The sequence below is a fragment of the Passer domesticus genome, chromosome 12 (genome assembly GCF_036417665.1).
Source record: "Passer domesticus isolate bPasDom1 chromosome 12, bPasDom1.hap1, whole genome shotgun sequence".
Lineage (NCBI taxonomy): Eukaryota > Metazoa > Chordata > Aves > Passeriformes > Passeridae > Passer > Passer domesticus.
The window spans coordinates 1,028,635-1,045,237 of record NC_087485.1 but is presented as its reverse complement, the minus strand read 5'-3'; the positions used below and the strand labels follow the sequence as shown (position 1 = coordinate 1,045,237).

The window sequence follows — 16,603 nt, the reverse complement described above, 5'->3', positions numbered from 1 at the left end:
CCACAGTCAAACCTTAACTCATCCTTGTTCCCGTAAAGCTTTTTTCCCTTTTTTTGCTGAGTAATGGTGAATACATGGAATAAATCCCTGTTGCTGCTGTATTGGCTCCCTGGGGGATGTAGCTGGGCTGGGTGTGCAGACCCTGAGTCTCAAGCCAGCCCGCCCTGGCTCCATTCCCCACTGGTATATCCAAATCCCACGGAATCCCATCCCTGTAATTTGGCACTGGGGCAGCTGGGCCCCCATGCCCAGCGTGTGCAGCTAGGCCATTTTCATGCCTGCCAGAGGGAAGGGCTTCCCAGCGGAAGTGGGTAAGCGTGGGATCAGCCTGTGGGATCAGCCTGCCCGCGGAGCTGTGAATGGCCCTTTGGCAGCCGCGCGGCTCCAGGCATCAACACGGAGCGAAGGCACATGATGGTCAGATGGGCCCTGTCCCCTCAGCCCGCCTGGGCTCCCTCCGGCGCCGCTCGGCAGCGTCCCATTTAACCGTGCCTTTGACGATTCCTATCGCGTCCCATGCCTGCCGTTGTACAACATCTTCCCTGGGGCCGTGGCAGTGGCACCCTCCCAGTGCCAATGCGTGGGACAGCCCGGACCCTGCAGTGCATGGGGTCCCATGGGTCCCCAAGGTGCGTGGAGAGCTCAGGGGGTGTGGGTGACCCCCACAGCAGATGGGACCCCCCAAGACAGGAGTCCCACGGGGCACACTGACCCCTGTGGGACACACAGGCCTGCAGGGCACAGGGGACCCCTCAAGATATGCAGGCCCCCAGGGTTCAGGGGTCCCCCCCTAGCGACACAGGACCTTAGGACATGTGGGGACCCTAAGGTGCACAGTCGCCCAGGGCACAGAGGACCCCTATGGCAGCGTCCCCAAGGTGCATGACCCCAGGGGTGCATGGACCACCCCAGGGCATTTGAGACCCCTGGGCACATGGTGATCCCAAGCAACCGGGGTCGCCAGGGCCATCCTGGGGGTGTCTCAGCCCCGGCCTCGGCAGCAGCCCCCCTCACTGCCGGGTGCCTCCCTCACGCAGGTGCCCACCCTCCTCGGAGGAGGAGCTGCGGGAGCCGCTTTAAAGTGGGGCAGAGAAAGGGCCCTTTCTTCCCCAGCACCCTGGGCCGGCGGGCGTGGGACGCCGGGCAGCGCTGGCACGGAGAGCGGCTGCCGCACCGGAGGGTCCCGGCGGGCACGCGACACCCCCGGCACATCCCAGGCCTCCCGTCCCCAATTCCTCGGCATCCCCTCGGCCTCGCCGCCGGGCGCCGCGGGAGAACTGGCGGGGCACAACGGGGGCTCGGGGGCTGTGCGGGTGCCACGGGGGGCCCCGGGGCTGAGGAGGGGGTCATGTCGACGCTGGCCCCCCTGCGTCTGCTGCGCGAGCCCTCGAATGCCAGCGAGGGCAACCACAGCAACGCCACGGTCGGGGCCAGCAGTGGCTGGTGCCAGGGGCTGGACATTCCCAACGAGCTGTTCCTGGCGCTGGGGCTGGTGAGCCTGGTGGAGAACCTGCTGGTGGTGGCCGCCATCCTGAAGAACAGGAACCTGCACTCGCCCACCTACTACTTCATCTGCTGCCTGGCGGTGTCGGACATGCTGGTGAGCATCAGCAACCTGGCGGAGATGCTCTTCATGCTGCTGCTGGAGCACGGGGTGCTGGTGATGCGCCCCAGCCTCGTCCGCCACATGGACAGCGTCATCGACACGCTCATCTGCAGCTCCGTGGTCTCGTCCCTCTCCTTCCTGGGGGTCATCGCTGTCGACCGCTACATCACCATCTTCTACGCGCTGCGCTACCACAGCATCATGACCCTGCAGCGCGCCGTGGTCACCATGGCCAGCGTCTGGCTGGCCAGCACCGTCTCCAGCACCGTCCTCATCACCTACTACCGCAGCAACACCGTCCTCCTCTGCCTCATCGGCTTCTTCCTCTTCATGCTGGTCCTCATGCTGGTGCTCTACATCCACATGTTCGCCCTGGCCCGCCACCACCTCCACAGCATCTCCAGCCAGCAGAAGCCACCCACTGCCCACCGTGGTGGCAGCCTGAAGGGCGCCGTCACCCTCACCATCCTCCTGGGCGTCTTCTTTATCTGCTGGGGGCCCTTCTTCTTCCACCTCATCCTCATCGTCACCTGTCCCACCAACCCTTTCTGCACCTGCTTCTTCAGCTACTTCAACCTCTTCCTCATCCTCATCATCTGTAACTCGGTGATTGACCCCCTCATCTACGCCTTCCGGAGCCAGGAGCTCCGGCGGACGCTGCGGGAGGTGGTGACGTGCTCCTGGTAGGCCGGGGGACACGGTACCGGCACGGCCACCCCCGCCCTGAAACGGACAGATGGACGGACTGACGGATGGACAGGACGAGCCGCGGGGTGCCCGGTCCGGGCGAGGGACTCGCGGTTCCCAATAAAGGCTCTTTGCAGTGACGCTGTGACCGGCATCGGGCGGCCCCGGGGAGCCCCGAGGGGAGAGGTCCCTCCCGGTCCCGCCGCTCGGTCAAGGGTCACTTGCTCCCGGCGGGAACCGGGAAGGACCGGCTGGGCGGCGGGAGGCTGGACCCTGCGCGGGGGGTGGTCCCGGCCGCCCCCGGACAAAGGGCCCATCACCGTCGCCTTTGTTCTCGGGCCGCGCCCGCCGCCGCCCACCTCGTCACCGGCACCGCCACTGTCCCCGGTCCCGCGGGGGCCACCGGCGAGCGGGACCCCCAGGGTGGCCCTCCCGTACCCTGCCCCTACCCCTCCCCGTTCCGGGACGCGGCTGGCAGGGGTGTCCCCTGTGTGTCCCCCCGCCCCACCACCGCCGCCGCCGCCCCCCGGGATGCTCCCGCCACCACCGGGCGGTCGCAGGGTGCCCGCGCGGGTCCCGGGGTGTCCCCGCTCCCCGCGGGTGTCCCCGCTCCCCCGGGCCGTGCCCCCCGCGGGTGCCGGTGCCGCTCCGCCGCGGCGGGGCGTGGCGGCGGGCGGGGCGGGCGGGGCGTGGCGGGCGGTGCCGGTGCCGCAGGGCTGTTGCGGCGCTGCGGCGGCGGCCGCTGATTGGGCGCGGGCGGCGGTGACGTCAGCGGCCGGCCCGGTGCGGCGGCGGGAGCCTATAAAGGATGCGGCGGCGGCCGCGCCGCCCCCCGCGCTCCCGGTGCCGCTCCGCTCCGGTGCCGCTCCGCTGCCGGCCCCAGCCCGCTCCCGTCCCGCTCCGCTCCGGCCCGGCCGCACCATGAGGGAGATCGTCCACATCCAGGCGGGGCAATGCGGCAACCAGATCGGCGCCAAGGTAACGGCGGCGCCGCCCCGCCCCGCCCGCCGCGGCGGAGCCGGGCGGCGGACAAAGACAGACCCGCTCCCCTCCCCCCCCCCGCCGCCGCACCGGGAGGACAAAGCGCCCCGCCCCCCGCCTTTGTCCGTCAGCACCGCGGACAGCGCCCGCCCGCCCGCCGGGGGTCCCGGTGCCCCCCGCCCCGCTGAGCCCCGCTCGCCCTTTGGCTGCCCCCCGCCCTGTTCTGGGGTTGGGGTGTGTGGGGGATCCCCCGCCCCGCTGAGCCCTGTGCGGGGTTTGAGGGGTCCTGATCCCCCCCGCCCTGCTCGCGATTTTGGGCGTTTGGGGGATCCCGGTGCCCGCCGCCCCGCTGGGACCTGCCCAGCCGTTCGGGGAGTCCCGGTGCCCGCCGCCTCTCCCTGCCCGGGGATTTCGGTGTTTGGGGTACCCCAGCGCCTCCTGCCCCACCCAGCCCTGCCGAGGGATGGGAGGATCCCGGTGCCCCGTGCCTCGCCCGCGGGTCTGGGGGTGTTCCGGTGCCTCCCGCCCTGCTGAGCTCCCCGTCCTCCCCAGTTCTGGGAGGTGATCAGCGACGAGCACGGCATCGACCCCAGCGGCAACTACGTGGGGGACTCGGACCTGCAGCTTGAGCGCATCAGTGTCTACTACAATGAGGCCTCTTGTAAGCGACCCCCCCCGGACCCTCCCTGGCAGGGCAGCCTGGCACCCCCGCCCTGGGCTGGGCTGGGGCCCCAGTCTGACCCCCAGTGCAGGAGGAGCTGGGTCTGCTGGGCTGGGCTGGGGAGGGGGCACACAGACAGACCCACCCCCTGGAGGTGTGGGGCGGGCAGGCACGTGCACCCCCCCGTGGGACCGTTTCCTTTGGGGCAGGGGGCAATCGTGCACGCCCAGTTCCATGGGACCCTGCGATTTGGGAGGGGTCACACACAGCACCTGCACCCCTGTTGGCCCCGGGAGGGCAGACATGTGCACCCGCCCCCTCACACCCTGTCCTGGGAGGGGTAAGGGGCACATCTTCCTCCAAGTTCATGGGACCCTGTAGCTTGGGTGGGGGCATGACACATGTCCCACCCCATGGGACACTGCGGTGTTGGGGGGACACCCCAGTCCCACGGGACCCTGGGGCTTGTGGAGAGAGGGACAGCTGCACTGCCCCTGTAGGATCCTGTGGTGTGGGAGGGACAAAACACCAACATCCCCCCAGCCCACGGGGAATGGGGCAGACATGTGCACACACCCCATTGTTCAGGGGACACGAGACATGCACCCACACCACACCTGGGATTTGGGGTGGGGGGACACAACCTGTGCCCCCAGCCCCGTAGGACCCTGCAGGGTGCAGGGAACACCTCTGGGGCGGGATGGGGGGCGGCAGCAGGTCCCCTCCCATCATGGGGTCTCTCTCAGCTCACAAGTACGTGCCTCGCGCCATCCTGGTGGACCTGGAGCCGGGCACGATGGACAGCGTGCGCTCGGGTGCCTTCGGCCACCTCTTCCGCCCCGACAACTTCATCTTCGGTAGGTCCCCGGGCAGGGAGGGAGGGAGGGGTGCACCGTCCCCCGATGTTCCCCCAGCCCCGGACCCGCCCGGCCAGTCGCCGTCCCCGGGGCGCTCGGCGGGCACACCCCTCCCGCGCCGCGGGGCCCGGCGCTGCCGGCTCGCCGCCAAACCTCTGCGGTTCCTGCTTCCCACCCCGCCCCGGCGTCAGATCTGCCCGGTGCTGCCGGCGGCAGCGGCTGGTGCCAGCCCCGATGCTCTCCCCGCTCCCCTCGGGCCGTGGGCGTGGGGGGCCAGCGGCCATCGGAGCCTCTTTTCTTTTCCCAGGGCAGAGCGGTGCCGGGAACAACTGGGCCAAGGGGCACTACACGGAGGGGGCCGAGCTGGTGGACTCGGTGCTGGACGTGGTGCGGAAGGAGTGTGAGAACTGCGACTGCCTGCAGGGCTTCCAGCTGACCCACTCGCTGGGCGGGGGCACCGGCTCGGGCATGGGCACGCTGCTGATCAGCAAGGTGCGGGAGGAGTACCCCGACCGCATCATGAACACCTTCAGCGTGGTGCCGTCGCCCAAGGTGTCGGACACGGTGGTGGAGCCCTACAACGCCACGCTGTCCATCCACCAGCTGGTGGAGAACACAGACGAGACCTACTGCATCGACAACGAGGCGCTCTACGACATCTGCTTCCGCACCCTCAAGCTGGCCACCCCCACCTACGGCGACCTCAACCACCTGGTGTCGGCCACCATGAGCGGCGTCACCACCTCGCTGCGCTTCCCCGGGCAGCTCAACGCCGACCTGCGCAAGCTGGCCGTCAACATGGTGCCCTTCCCGCGGCTGCACTTCTTCATGCCCGGCTTCGCGCCGCTGACGGCGCGCGGCAGCCAGCAGTACCGCGCCCTCACCGTGCCCGAGCTCACCCAGCAGATGTTCGACGCCAAGAACATGATGGCAGCCTGCGACCCCCGCCACGGCCGCTACCTCACCGTGGCCACTGTCTTCCGTGGCCGCATGTCCATGAAGGAGGTGGACGAGCAGATGCTGGCCATCCAGAGCAAGAACAGCTCCTACTTCGTGGAGTGGATCCCCAACAACGTCAAGGTGGCCGTGTGCGACATCCCGCCGCGGGGGCTGAAGATGTCCTCCACCTTCATCGGCAACAGCACGGCCATCCAGGAGCTCTTCAAGCGCATCTCGGAGCAGTTCACGGCCATGTTCCGCCGCAAGGCCTTCCTGCACTGGTACACGGGCGAGGGCATGGACGAGATGGAGTTCACCGAGGCCGAGAGCAACATGAACGACCTGGTGTCCGAGTACCAGCAGTACCAGGACGCCACGGCCGAGGAGGAGGGCGAGATGTACGAGGACGACGAGGAGGAGTCGGAGGCGCAGGGCGCCAAGTGACGCCCGCCGCCCCCGGCGCCGCCCGCGCCCCCCGGCTTCGCGCTGCTGCAGCCCCAGGTGCTGCTCCCCCGCCATCCCCTCGGTGTCTCCTGACCCCTTCCCCCCCTGAGCCGGCTCGGCCCCTCGCCCCCCTTCCTACCTCCCCCCTTTTCGTTTTTTACTGGTTTGTGTCTTATTATTTTTTTTGAATACTTAATAAATTTATTGCTGTCCAGGTACTCCCTGTCTGTGCCTGCTGGGTAGGGGGGACAGGGGACACCCACACGGTTCGGCCCCCCCAGCCATTCCCAGCCAGGGGAGGCGTTTGGGAAGCCCCCATGCACTGCGCCCCACCCTTCTGCCCCTCGGATCCGGCTGCCCCAGGCGGGCTGTGCCTTTGTCCCCACTGTCACCCTTCTCCATGCTGGGGGGTGTGGCAGGACACAGCTGGCCCTTTGTTCCCCGAGCTGGGGTGGCAGCACGGACCCCAGGGCTGGGTGTGTGCCCAGCTGTGGAGCGCTCAGCACACTCCTGGACCCCAGCCCCCGGGCTTGGAGGCGTTGACGGGCAGGGCTGTGGGGATGGGGTACTGGGGATGAAGGCTGCAGGGGTGGGGTCTGTAGGGGTGGAGACAGTGGGGATGGAGGCTGTGGGGCGTGGGGATGGGGGCTGTAGGGACAAGGTATGGTGGGGCTGGGGGTTCTGGGGCCGGGGGCTGTCGGGGTGGGGACGGTGCGGTGGCAGCGGCGGCACACGGCTGTCCGGCTGGGCACAGGGGCTGTCGGGCTGGGCACAGGGGCTGTCGGGGTGGGCACAGGGACTGTCGGGCTGGGCACAGGGGCTGTCGGGGTGGGCACAGGGACTGTCCGGCTGGGCACAGGGGCTGTCGGGCTGGGCACAGGGGCTGTCGGGGTGGGCACAGGGACTGTCGGGCTGGGCACAGGGGCTGTCGGGGTGGGCACAGGGACTGTCCGGCTGGGCACAGGGGCTGTCGGGCTGGGCACAGGGGCTGTCGGGCTGGGCACAGGGACTGTCGGGCGGGGCACAGGGGCTGTCGGGCTGGGCACGGGGGCTGTCGGGCTGGGCACGGGGGCTGTCGGGCGGGGCACAGGGGCTGTCGGGCTGGGCACAGGGGCTGTCGGGCTGGGCACGGGGGCTGTCGGGGTGGGCACAGGGGCTGTCGGGCGGGGCACAGGGGCTGTCGGGCTGGGCACAGGGCTGTCCGGCTGGGCACGGGGGCTGTCCGGATGGGCACAGGGGCTGTCGGGCGGGGCACAGGGGCTGTCGGGCTGGGCACGGGTGCTGTCGGGGTGGGCACAGGGGCTGTCGGGCTGGGCACAGGGCTGTCGGGCTGGGCACGGGGGCTGTCGGGGTGGGGACAGTGCCGGTGTCGGGAGCGGCCCCGCCCGGGCGCAGTGCGGTCTGCCGGCCGCCAGGGGGCAGCAGCACGCAGGGCGCGGGGGCGGGGCCCTGGGGGCGGGGCCTGGCGGGGGGCGGGGCCTGGCGGGCGCGGCGGCGCGCGGCGGTGAGCGGGGCGGGGGCGCTGCCCCCTGGCGGGCGGGAGGGGCTGGGGGGGCTGGGGGGACAGAGGGGACAGGAGGGGACAGCGGGGACAGCAGGGGACAAAAGCGGCTGCGGGGCCCTTGCGGGGCCGCGATGCGTGGGCGGTGCCGGTACGTGGTGACCGTGGGCCGATGCAGGCGGTGTCGGCGGGGCAGGGCGGGAGCACGGGCGTGGGAGGCGGAGAGACGCGTCTGTCCGCGGGGACCGGGCCGGGAACGGGAACGGGAGCGGAGACGGGGTATGGTGCCAGCACCGAGGCGTCGGGGCCGGGGCGGTGCTGGGGTGGTGGTGCTAGTGACGGAACGCCGGTGCCGGTGCCGGTGTCGGTGTGCCGGTGTTTGTGTCACTGCCGGTGCCGCTGTGTCGGTGTTTGTGTCGCTGTTTGTGTCACTGCCGGTGCCGGTGGCAGTGCTGGCGTTTCTGTGGGTGTACCCGGGTGTCGGTGTGGGGGTGTCAGTGCCCGTGCCGGGGTTTCAGCGATGCTGCTGGGGTGCCGGTGCCGGTGCCGGTACCCCCGGTGGTGTACCGGGGTGTTGCTGCTGCTGGGGAGGTGGCAGCGCTGCGGTGGCAGTGCCAGGGGTGGTGCCGGTGCTGGTGAGGCGCTGGTGGCAGTGTGGGTGCTGCTGGGGTGCCATTGGCGCCTGGCATGGGGTGACTGCTGGTGCCGGGGTGCGGGTGCTGGGCAGGTGCCCGTGCTGGGGGGTCGGTGCCGGGGTGCCGGCACCCGTGCTGGGCTGACGCGGGCAGTGTCCCCGGGCCGGCAGGACGGCGGCGATGGCGTCGGAGGAGCGGCTGGCCCGCTTCCGCCAGGCCCACCTGAACCCCTTCAACAAGAGCCCTGAGCAGCCCGAGCGCCCCGACGGAGCCTCCCCTGCCCCCGGTGGGTGCTGCCTCCCCCACCGCCCCCCCTGCCCCACACGGGGGTGGGCACCAGCCCCAGCCCCTGTCCCGGGCTGGTGCAGCCCCCCATGAGACCCCCCTTGCAGCCCCGCAGCCGGATCCCACCCCCGGGGACCCCGAGGGCGCCCTGGACCTGGGGCTGGCCGAGGACCACTTCTCCCGGCCCGTGGTGAGTGGGGAGGGGGTCGTGGGGCCGGGGGGCACGCGGGGGGCTCAGCTGACCCTCCTGCCGCTGCGGCGGTGCCGGCAGGGGCTGATCCTGGCGTCGGACGTGCCGCAGCTGCGCCGGGCCATCGAGGAGTGCAAGAGGGTGATCCTGGCGCTGCCCGAGCACTCCGAGCGGCAGAAGGACGCCGTGGTGCGCCTCATCCACCTCCGCCTCAAGCTGCAGGAGCTGAAGGTGGGGCTGGGGCTGGGCCCAGGGGCTCGCTGTGGCTGGGGGTCCGTGCTGACACCCATCCCTGGAGGATGGACCGGCCTTGGAGCAGCCTGGGATGGTGGAAGGTGTCCCACCCATGGCAGGGGATGACCTTTAAGGTTGAACCCAAGCCATTCCATGATTCCTTAGTTCCCTGACCCCCCTTTCCCCCGGCAGGACCCTGGTGAGGACGAGCCCAACATCCGGGTGGTGCTGGAGCATCGTTTCTACAAGGAGAAGAGCAAGAGCGTCAAGCAGATGTGCGACAAGTGCAGCACCATCATCTGGGGGCTCATCCAGACCTGGTACACCTGCACAGGTGGGTCTGGCACCCCGTCCCCTGCCCGTCCCTGTCTGCCCCATGGCCACGCTGAGCCCCAGCCGTGCCCCCCAGGCTGCTACTACCGGTGCCACAGCAAGTGCCTGCCGCTGGTGAGCCGGCCATGCGTGCGGGCCCAGGTCAGCCACCAGGCCGAGTACCAGCTCAGCATCTGCCCCGAGAGCGGGCTGGACAGCCAGGACTACCGCTGTGCCGAGTGCCGGGCCCCCATCTCCCTGCGTGAGCCCTGCTCCGGGGGCTGGGGGGAGCTGGGGGAGCAGGGGATGGGAGCCCCAGGGTCATGGGGCTCTGTGGGGCTTGAGGAAACCAGGGCTGGGGGGCTGCAGGGGCTGGGGGAGCTCTGTGGGGCTGGGATGAGCTGAGAGCTCTGTGGGGTTGGGGGGTTTATGGAGCTCTGTGGGACTGAGGGGTGGGGAGGATGAGGGGGCTGAGGGAGCCTCTGGGGCTGGGCTCCCCTGGGGGGCTCTGTGGGGCTGGGGGAGCTGCTGGGGCTGAGGGCTGGGAGGTGTGTGGGGCTGGCAGGAGCTGACGGTGTGGGCTGGGAGCCGTGGGGGCCTGGGGAAGGTGACACCGGGGCCCCGCCGTGTCCCCAGGTGTTGCTGGGTGTCCTGGGGGCACGCGCAGGGTGTGGGCTGAGCAGAGAGCAGGGCGGTGCCAGTGCCAGCCCCGTGCCAGCCCCGTGCCGCCGCAGGGGGGGTGCCCAGCGAGGCGCGGCAGTGCGACTACACCGGCCTCTACTACTGCTCCAGCTGCCACTGGAACGACCTGGCCGTGGTGCCCGCCCGCGCCATCCACAACTGGGACTTCGAGCCCCGCAAGGTGCCCCTGGCGTGGGCTGGGGGCACCCTGGGTGTCACAGGAGACCCTTGGGACAGTGACCCTCAGTGGAGGCCACCTGGGGGGGCTTGTCCTTGCTCGTGGGGGTCCCTGGGAGGTGCATCCCTGGGTAGAGGTGACTTGGGAGCTGTGTCCTTTGTCGTGGGGGTCCCTGGGGGGCATGTCCCTCGGTAGAGGTCACTTGGGGGATCCCATCCTTGATCTTGCTTGTCCCTGGGGATCATGGCTCTGTGTAGATGTCACCTGGGGGACCACAGCCCTGGTCATGGGGGCCACGTCCCTGGTCGTGGGGGCCACGTCCCTGGTCGTGGGGGCCACGTCCCTGGTCATGGGGGCCATGTCCCTGGTTATTTGGGTCGCTGGGCGGAGATCACTTGAGGGGAAGCTGTGTCCCCTGGCCTGTGTCCCCCGGGCCGTGTCCCTGTGCTGGGTCCGTGGGTGGTGGCAGCAGGGCTGGCAGGTGCTGACGGTGGCCCTGGCGGCGTTGGGCAGGTGTCACGGTGCAGCATGAGGTACCTGGCACTGATGGTGTCACGGCCGGTGCTGAAGCTGCGGGAGATCAACCCACTGCTCTTCAACTACGTGGAGGAGCTGGTGGAGATCCGGGTGAGTGCTGGCTCTGGGGAGGACACCCCGCAAGGGCACGGGACACCACAGAGGCCTGTGCAGTGAGCACGAGGTGGGGGCACCCCAGTGGCACCCACTGGGTTCCACAGGGAGGAAGCAAGGTGGGGTGGGGGGTTTGGGGCAGATGCCCAGCCTGTAACAGGCATGAACTTGACTCAATCTGGTCTTTTTCTTGTCATGCTCCTGCCCCCATCTTTATCCTCATCCTGCCCCTACCATTGCCCTTTTCCCTATGGTCCTATTCCTGTCCCCACCTCTGTCCCCATTCCTGTATTTCCATCCCATTCCTGTCCCTGTCCCAATCCCCATCCTGTCCCATTCTCACTCTGTCTCCATCCTGCCCCTGCCACTGCTGTTTGTCCTGTCCTGGGGATCCCTGCCCCGTACCCATTCCCGTCCCCTCCCACGGTGTCCCTGCAGAAGCTGCGCCAGGACATCCTGCTGATGAAGCCCTACTTCATCACCTGCAAGGAGGCGATGGAGGCGCGGCTGCTGCTGCAGGTCGGGCTGGGGCCAGGGCCAGGCGGGGCGGTGACGGTCACACAGCGGTGACAGACACAGCGGTGACAGTCACACCTTGGTGACGGTCACACAGCAGTGACGGTCACACACGTTCCCCCCCAGCTGCAGGACCGGCAGCACTTTGTGGAGAACGACGAGATGTACTCGCTGCAGGACCTGATCGACATCGAGGCCGGGCGCCTCGGCTGCTCGCTCACCGAGATCCACACGCTCTTTGCCAAGCACATCAAGCTGGACTGCGAGGTGAGCCCCTGCTGGGGGGCAGAGCCGCGGGGAGAGCCCCGAGGAGGGCTGGCAGGGCCACCCGTGTCACCTGCCGCCTGCTCCCCCAGCGGTGCCAGGCCAAGGGCTTCGTCTGTGAGCTGTGCCGTGAGGGCGACGTGCTCTTCCCCTTCGACAGCCACACCTCGGTCTGCGCCGACTGCTCCGCCGTCTTCCACAGGTAGCGGCACGCTGGGGCGGGAGGCGGGGACGCGGGAGTGGCAGGGGGTGACCCAACACTGTCCCCCCCCCCTCCAGGGACTGCTACTACGACAACTCCACCACCTGCCCGCGCTGCGCCCGGCTGAGCCTGCGGAAGCAATCCTTGTTCCAGGACTCCGGCACGGAGGCAGAGCCCTGAGGGGGGTCTGGCCCCACTGTGGGGGTCTCAGGCCCAGGGCTGCCCCCCACCCACCACGGGGCCCTGGGATGGACACAATCAGCCCAGCGGGGTTTGGGGACTGGGCTGGCCCTGGCTCTGGGATCCTCTGCTCGTGGACGGGGCAGCGCTGCCGGGAGGGAATCACCGCTGGAGCCCAGCCCTTCCCGGCAGCATGGAGAGCCTCACCGGAGGGCCGGGATCCGGTAAAGGCCCCACAGCGGCTCCTGCCGTCCGTCCCTGCCGGAACCGGGCTGCGGGCCGGGGCTGTGCTGCGCTCCCTGCAGTGACAGCTGCTGGCAGCAGGGCTCAGCCCTGGCACCGCCGTGGGACCGAGTCCCTGCCACGCGCAGTACCCGACTCTGGTCCCTCCCCAGCCCGCGGCACCACCGCTACCGGGCCGAGCTCCGGGGGGATGCCGCGGGATCCTCCCCGGGCTGGACCGGGTGCGGTGCGGCGCCGCTGCCTCCCCTTCTCCCGGTGTGTCCTGTAGCATTAAGGAGCCTCTTTGCGCAACCCAGGACTCGTGTCCCTGCTTCGGGCGGCGCCGGGGGGCTCCGGGGGCACGGGCAGGATGTGCGAATGCCCGGGGCTGGCAGCCCGCGGGATGGAACTGCGCTGCGCGACGTGCTCGGGGATGTGCCGCAGTCACCGCCGGTCTCCCGCCCACCGGGAGTGGCCGCTGCCCCGGTACCCGGTACGGCCGGCACCCCCTTCCCGCTGCTCCCGAGCTGTTCCGTGCCCCCAGCTCCTCCCGCTCCCCCACGCGGCGGCGCAGACGGGCAGAGGCCGGCGGTGGGTCGGTCGGTCGGTTTTACCGGATCACAGCACTGCTACATCAGAACCGGGCGGGCACCGGCACCGGCACCGGCCGCGCTGAGCCGTGCGGCCCGTCCGGTCCTGCCCCATCCGCCGCTCCCGGGGCCGGCGGGACCGGCCCGGTTTCCCCCCGGGGCCGCGGGCTGAGGGCAGCCCGGTAGGTCCCCGCCGCGGGGCTGGGGCCGCCTCTGCCCTCCGGGCGGGCTAACGGGAGTCCTGCGCCCGGGGACGGGCTCCGTGGGTACCGACGGGACCAGCACCGGCGTGTCCCGGTGTCCCGCGGCGGGTTCTGTCCCTACGGCTCCCGCGGGCGCTCGGCGGGCAGGAAGGCGTCCGGGGGTCCCGGGGGTCCCGGCGGCAGCTCGGGGTCACTCAGGTGCTTCTTGTCCCGGCCCTGCTCCCGGGCGCGGCTCCAGGAGGGCGAGCGCAGGTACCCGGCCCGCGGGGCCGCCGGCGGCTGCAGCCCTGCGGGACGGACCCCGCCGGTCACCGGCGCACCGGCACGGCCGCGCGCACCGGCCCCGGCGGCCCCGGCCCCCCGCTCACCGCCGGGCGTCTCTGCCGCCGCGTTCTCCTCGTCGGAGTCGGCGAAGACCTCGGCCAGCTCCTGGTCCGACATGTCCGTCAGCTCGGTCAGGTCCAGCAGGTCGAAGTGCACCTCCAGCGAGGACACGCTGCTCAGGGGCTCTGCGGGCACCGGCCGCGGCTGGGCACCCACCCTGGCCCCAGCGGGGCTCTGCTGCTTGGGGAGCTGGGCGATGAGGGGCTTGGGGGGACCATGACTGGCTGGGGGCTAGCAGGGGACTCTAGGGGTGCCAGGGGACCCCAGGGACAGGAGGGAGAGCCCAGGGGATGACAGAAGACCGGGGACAGGCAGGAGATCCCGAGGGCCGGCAGGGGACTCTCGGGGACAGGCAGGATACCGCAGAGCAGACCCGAGGTGCTGGGGACAGGCAGGGGAGGCTGTGGGCAGGCAGACATCCCAGGGACAAAGCAGGGGACCGCAGGGACAGGCAGGGATGGCAGGGACAGGCGGGGACCGCAGCTGAGGGCCTCACTCACGTCGGCGCTCGGTGACCTGCAGCAGGCCGGCGCTGGGGATGGGGATGCCACCCTGCTCCTCCGCGGGGACTCGGGGGGTCTCCTGGGCCGGCCCGTGGGTGGGGGTCCCTGCGGGGCGCTCCGGGACCAGGGGCTCCTTGCCAAGCTCTGCCACATCAGCACCTTCGGCGTCAGCGGGGGCAGCTCCTCTCGGGGCCCCAGCGCTCGCGGGGTGCCCAGCGCGGGGTCGGGGACAGCGGGACCCCCGGGAGGGGCGGGGGGCGGCAGAGCTGCCCGAGACCCTCGTGTCGGAAGCTGGCAGCCCCCGCCCCCCGCCCCGCGCCCCCTCCCCGCGCAGCCCCTTTGTGTCGGCGAGACAAAGCGCAGGCTGTGCCGGGGCCGGACAAGGGCGGATTGTGCTGGGACTGTCCCCGCCAGGAGCGACACACGGCCACGGCCGTGCCACAGTCCGGGGCACACGGCCGTGCCACAGCCCGGGGCACACAGCGGTGGCACAGCCCGGGGCACACGGCGGTGGCACAGCCCGGGGCACACGGCCGTGCCACAGCCCGGGGCACACGGCGGTGCCACAGCCCGCGGCACACGGCGGTGGCACAGCCGTGTCTCGGGGTCAGCGGGCACTGGGGGTGGCAGGAGGCCCTGTGTGCCCAGGGTAGCCGGGGGGACACAGCACCCTGTCCCCGAGATCGGTGCCGGTGCCCTGGCACCACGTGCCACTACCAAACCGGGTGACAGGCTCAGGGACGGGCATCGCCGCGCTCCCAGCAGGATGGTGACAGCGGGGCAGGGACAGAGACCCCCAACCCCCAGGGAAAGGGGAGTTCCTGCTGCTGGCACGGGGAGCTGCGGGACGCGGGCAGGACACCGGCGGGACAGCAGCCCCGACAGCGGCTCTGCCACATCCTGACCCCGCAGGGGACATCAGGCACCCCTGGGGTCGGGAAAGGGGCTCCTCGTCCCGCTCCAGAGCAGAGCAGAGCAGATCCCCCCGCGGCGGGCACGGGGGCTGCCCGCTCTGCCCGCTCCCGCTGCCCCGGCCCCGGGGGTGACACCGTGCCGTGTCACCGTGAGGAGCAGGGCCCCGGGGGTGACACCGTGCCGTGTCACCGTGAGGAGCGCGGCCCCGGGGGTGACACCGTGCCGTGTCACCGTGAGGAGTGCGGCCCCCCGCCCGCCCCACGCCCCCACCCACCGGGGCGCTGGTCCCGGCTGCAGAATTCCCCTCTGGCCTCCGCCTGCATGGTCCCGCCGTGCCACCGGCCGTGTCACCAGCAGTGTCACCAGCCCGCTCGGGCCCGGGCTCACCGGCTGCCTGGCGGGAGCGGGGCCGGATCACGCATCGCTCCCGCACGCCGTGTGCTGACTCACGGCACCCGCAGAGCCGGGCAGCCGCCGGTACCGGCACCCCCGGCACCCCCGGCACCCGCGGGCCGCCCCGGTGGCACTGTCCCCGCGCGGGCCCGGTGTCCGCCGCTGCCCCGGTGCCCCGGCCGGGCTGCCCCGCGGTTTGCGGGCCACGCGCGGAGGGACGGGCGAGCAGGGCAGCCCCGGCACCGCCTCCGCGGCCAGCTGCAGCCCCCCAGAGCTCCGGACCCCCCAGCACGGCCCCCCCTGTCCCCGAGCCCCTCCCAGCGGCACTGGCACTGCCACCGCCCCGCGGGATGGCTGCAGGGCACCCACTGCTCCCCGGGCACCCCAGGGCTCTGCGTGTCCCGTGGGCACCCCACCGCTCCTCCGCACCCCCGGGCACCCCAGTGTCCCCCCACACTCCCTGGGCACCCCGTGGCCAGCCCAGGTGCCCGGTGCGCTGCCCCGCTCCGTCTGAGCGCCCGGCCACCCCCGTGTCACCGCACCCCAGCTCTGGGGCACCCCAGCGCCCCCCGAGAGCCCCCCGAGAGCCCGGGCACTGCCGGGTCCCCCGACACCCCCGTGTCCCCCCACATTCTCCGGGCACCCCGCCGCTCTCTGCCTCATCCCCGGCTCTCCCTGCACAGACCCCCCCGGGGTCGCGTCCCCCCGCCCCCCAACACCCCCCCTGCAGCGGGGACCCCCGCCCGGCCCCCGCCCCCCGTGCCGCTCCCCCCGCCCTGCCTCTCCTTGTCCGCCCCGCGGGGCCCGGCCCGGTTCCGCGGCGATGGGCGTGCCGGCCCGGGCTCCCGCTCTGCCCCTCACCTCCGGTGGCGGCCGCTGCCGGAGCCGCCATGGGCCGGGCGGGGGCTGGTGCCGGTGCCGGTGCCGGTGCCGGTGCCGGTCCGGTGCTGGGCGGGCCCGGTGCCAGCCCGCAGCCCGCACGGTCCTGCCCGCCGCGGCGGGGGCGGGGACACCGGGATGGGCGGGGACACCGGGATGGGCGGGGACACCGGGATGGGCGGAGCCGAGGGGCGGGAGCACCGGGGGGACAAGAGAGGGCGCGGAGAGGACCGGGGAGAGCGGGGGGCACTCGGGCACCGCGGGTGCAGCGGGGACCGGGGAGCAGAGCCGGGGAGCGCAGCTGTGGGGCCAGCCCGGGTCACAGCGGTGGGCGCGGGGTGCAGGAGCCCGGGCCGGGCACCGCGGGACCCCCGGGTTTGTCCCCCAGTCCTCCCCGACCTCCCCGCCCCCCGGTTCCCCCGGAACCGCTCGGTTCCGCGGTCACCCCGTTCCGTCCCGCGGCCCCCCGGCGCTTCCTCCCCGCCCGGTCCCCGCGATGTCCCCGGCTGCTTTCCGGTGTCCCCTCCCGGT

The 16,603-nt window shown here is 71.7% G+C and overlaps 4 protein-coding genes across 7 annotated transcripts; 3 read left to right on the top strand and 1 right to left on the bottom strand.

Moving 5' to 3' along the window:
• The first annotated feature begins 1,242 nt into the window (after positions 1 to 1,242).
• Positions 1,243 to 2,432, top strand: MC1R (melanocortin 1 receptor). The gene has a single exon (XM_064386738.1). The coding sequence runs from the start codon at positions 1,349 to 1,351 to the stop codon at positions 2,291 to 2,293; it is 945 nt and encodes a 314-aa protein (XP_064242808.1). The 5' UTR covers positions 1,243 to 1,348; the 3' UTR covers positions 2,294 to 2,432.
• Positions 2,433 to 3,109: 677 nt separating this feature from the next.
• TUBB3 (tubulin beta 3 class III) lies at positions 3,110 to 6,393 on the top strand. The gene is made up of 4 exons (XM_064386737.1): positions 3,110 to 3,271; positions 3,827 to 3,935; positions 4,682 to 4,792; positions 5,100 to 6,393. The coding sequence occupies exons 1-4, from the start codon at positions 3,215 to 3,217 to the stop codon at positions 6,173 to 6,175; spliced, it is 1,353 nt and encodes a 450-aa protein (XP_064242807.1). The 5' UTR covers positions 3,110 to 3,214; the 3' UTR covers positions 6,176 to 6,393.
• Positions 6,394 to 7,834: 1,441 nt separating this feature from the next.
• Positions 7,835 to 12,522, top strand: DEF8 (differentially expressed in FDCP 8 homolog). Of its 2 annotated transcripts, none has more exons than XM_064387150.1 (12): positions 7,835 to 7,955; positions 8,482 to 8,597; positions 8,704 to 8,786; positions 8,898 to 9,017; positions 9,213 to 9,354; positions 9,430 to 9,594; positions 10,067 to 10,194; positions 10,705 to 10,818; positions 11,260 to 11,340; positions 11,464 to 11,604; positions 11,694 to 11,803; positions 11,881 to 12,522. In XM_064387150.1, the coding sequence occupies exons 1-12, from the start codon at positions 7,849 to 7,851 to the stop codon at positions 11,981 to 11,983; spliced, it is 1,410 nt and encodes a 469-aa protein (XP_064243220.1). In that variant the 5' UTR covers positions 7,835 to 7,848; the 3' UTR covers positions 11,984 to 12,522. The 2 variants fall into 2 exon arrangements, with proteins under 2 accessions (XP_064243220.1, XP_064243219.1); XM_064387149.1 differs by having other exon boundaries at positions 8,868 to 9,017.
• Positions 12,523 to 12,809: 287 nt separating this feature from the next.
• On the bottom strand, positions 12,810 to 16,592 carry DBNDD1 (dysbindin domain containing 1). Of its 3 annotated transcripts, none has more exons than XM_064387158.1 (5): positions 16,055 to 16,592; positions 15,075 to 15,194; positions 13,883 to 14,029; positions 13,367 to 13,507; positions 12,810 to 13,285 (listed from the first exon to the last, which is right to left on the bottom strand). In XM_064387158.1, the coding sequence occupies exons 2-5, from the start codon at positions 15,121 to 15,123 to the stop codon at positions 13,116 to 13,118; spliced, it is 507 nt and encodes a 168-aa protein (XP_064243228.1). In that variant the 5' UTR covers positions 15,124 to 15,194; positions 16,055 to 16,592; the 3' UTR covers positions 12,810 to 13,115. The 3 variants fall into 3 exon arrangements, with proteins under 3 accessions (XP_064243228.1, XP_064243229.1, XP_064243230.1); XM_064387159.1 differs by having other exon boundaries at positions 15,075 to 15,190; XM_064387160.1 differs by lacking the exon at positions 15,075 to 15,194.
• Positions 16,593 to 16,603: the final 11 nt, after the last annotated feature.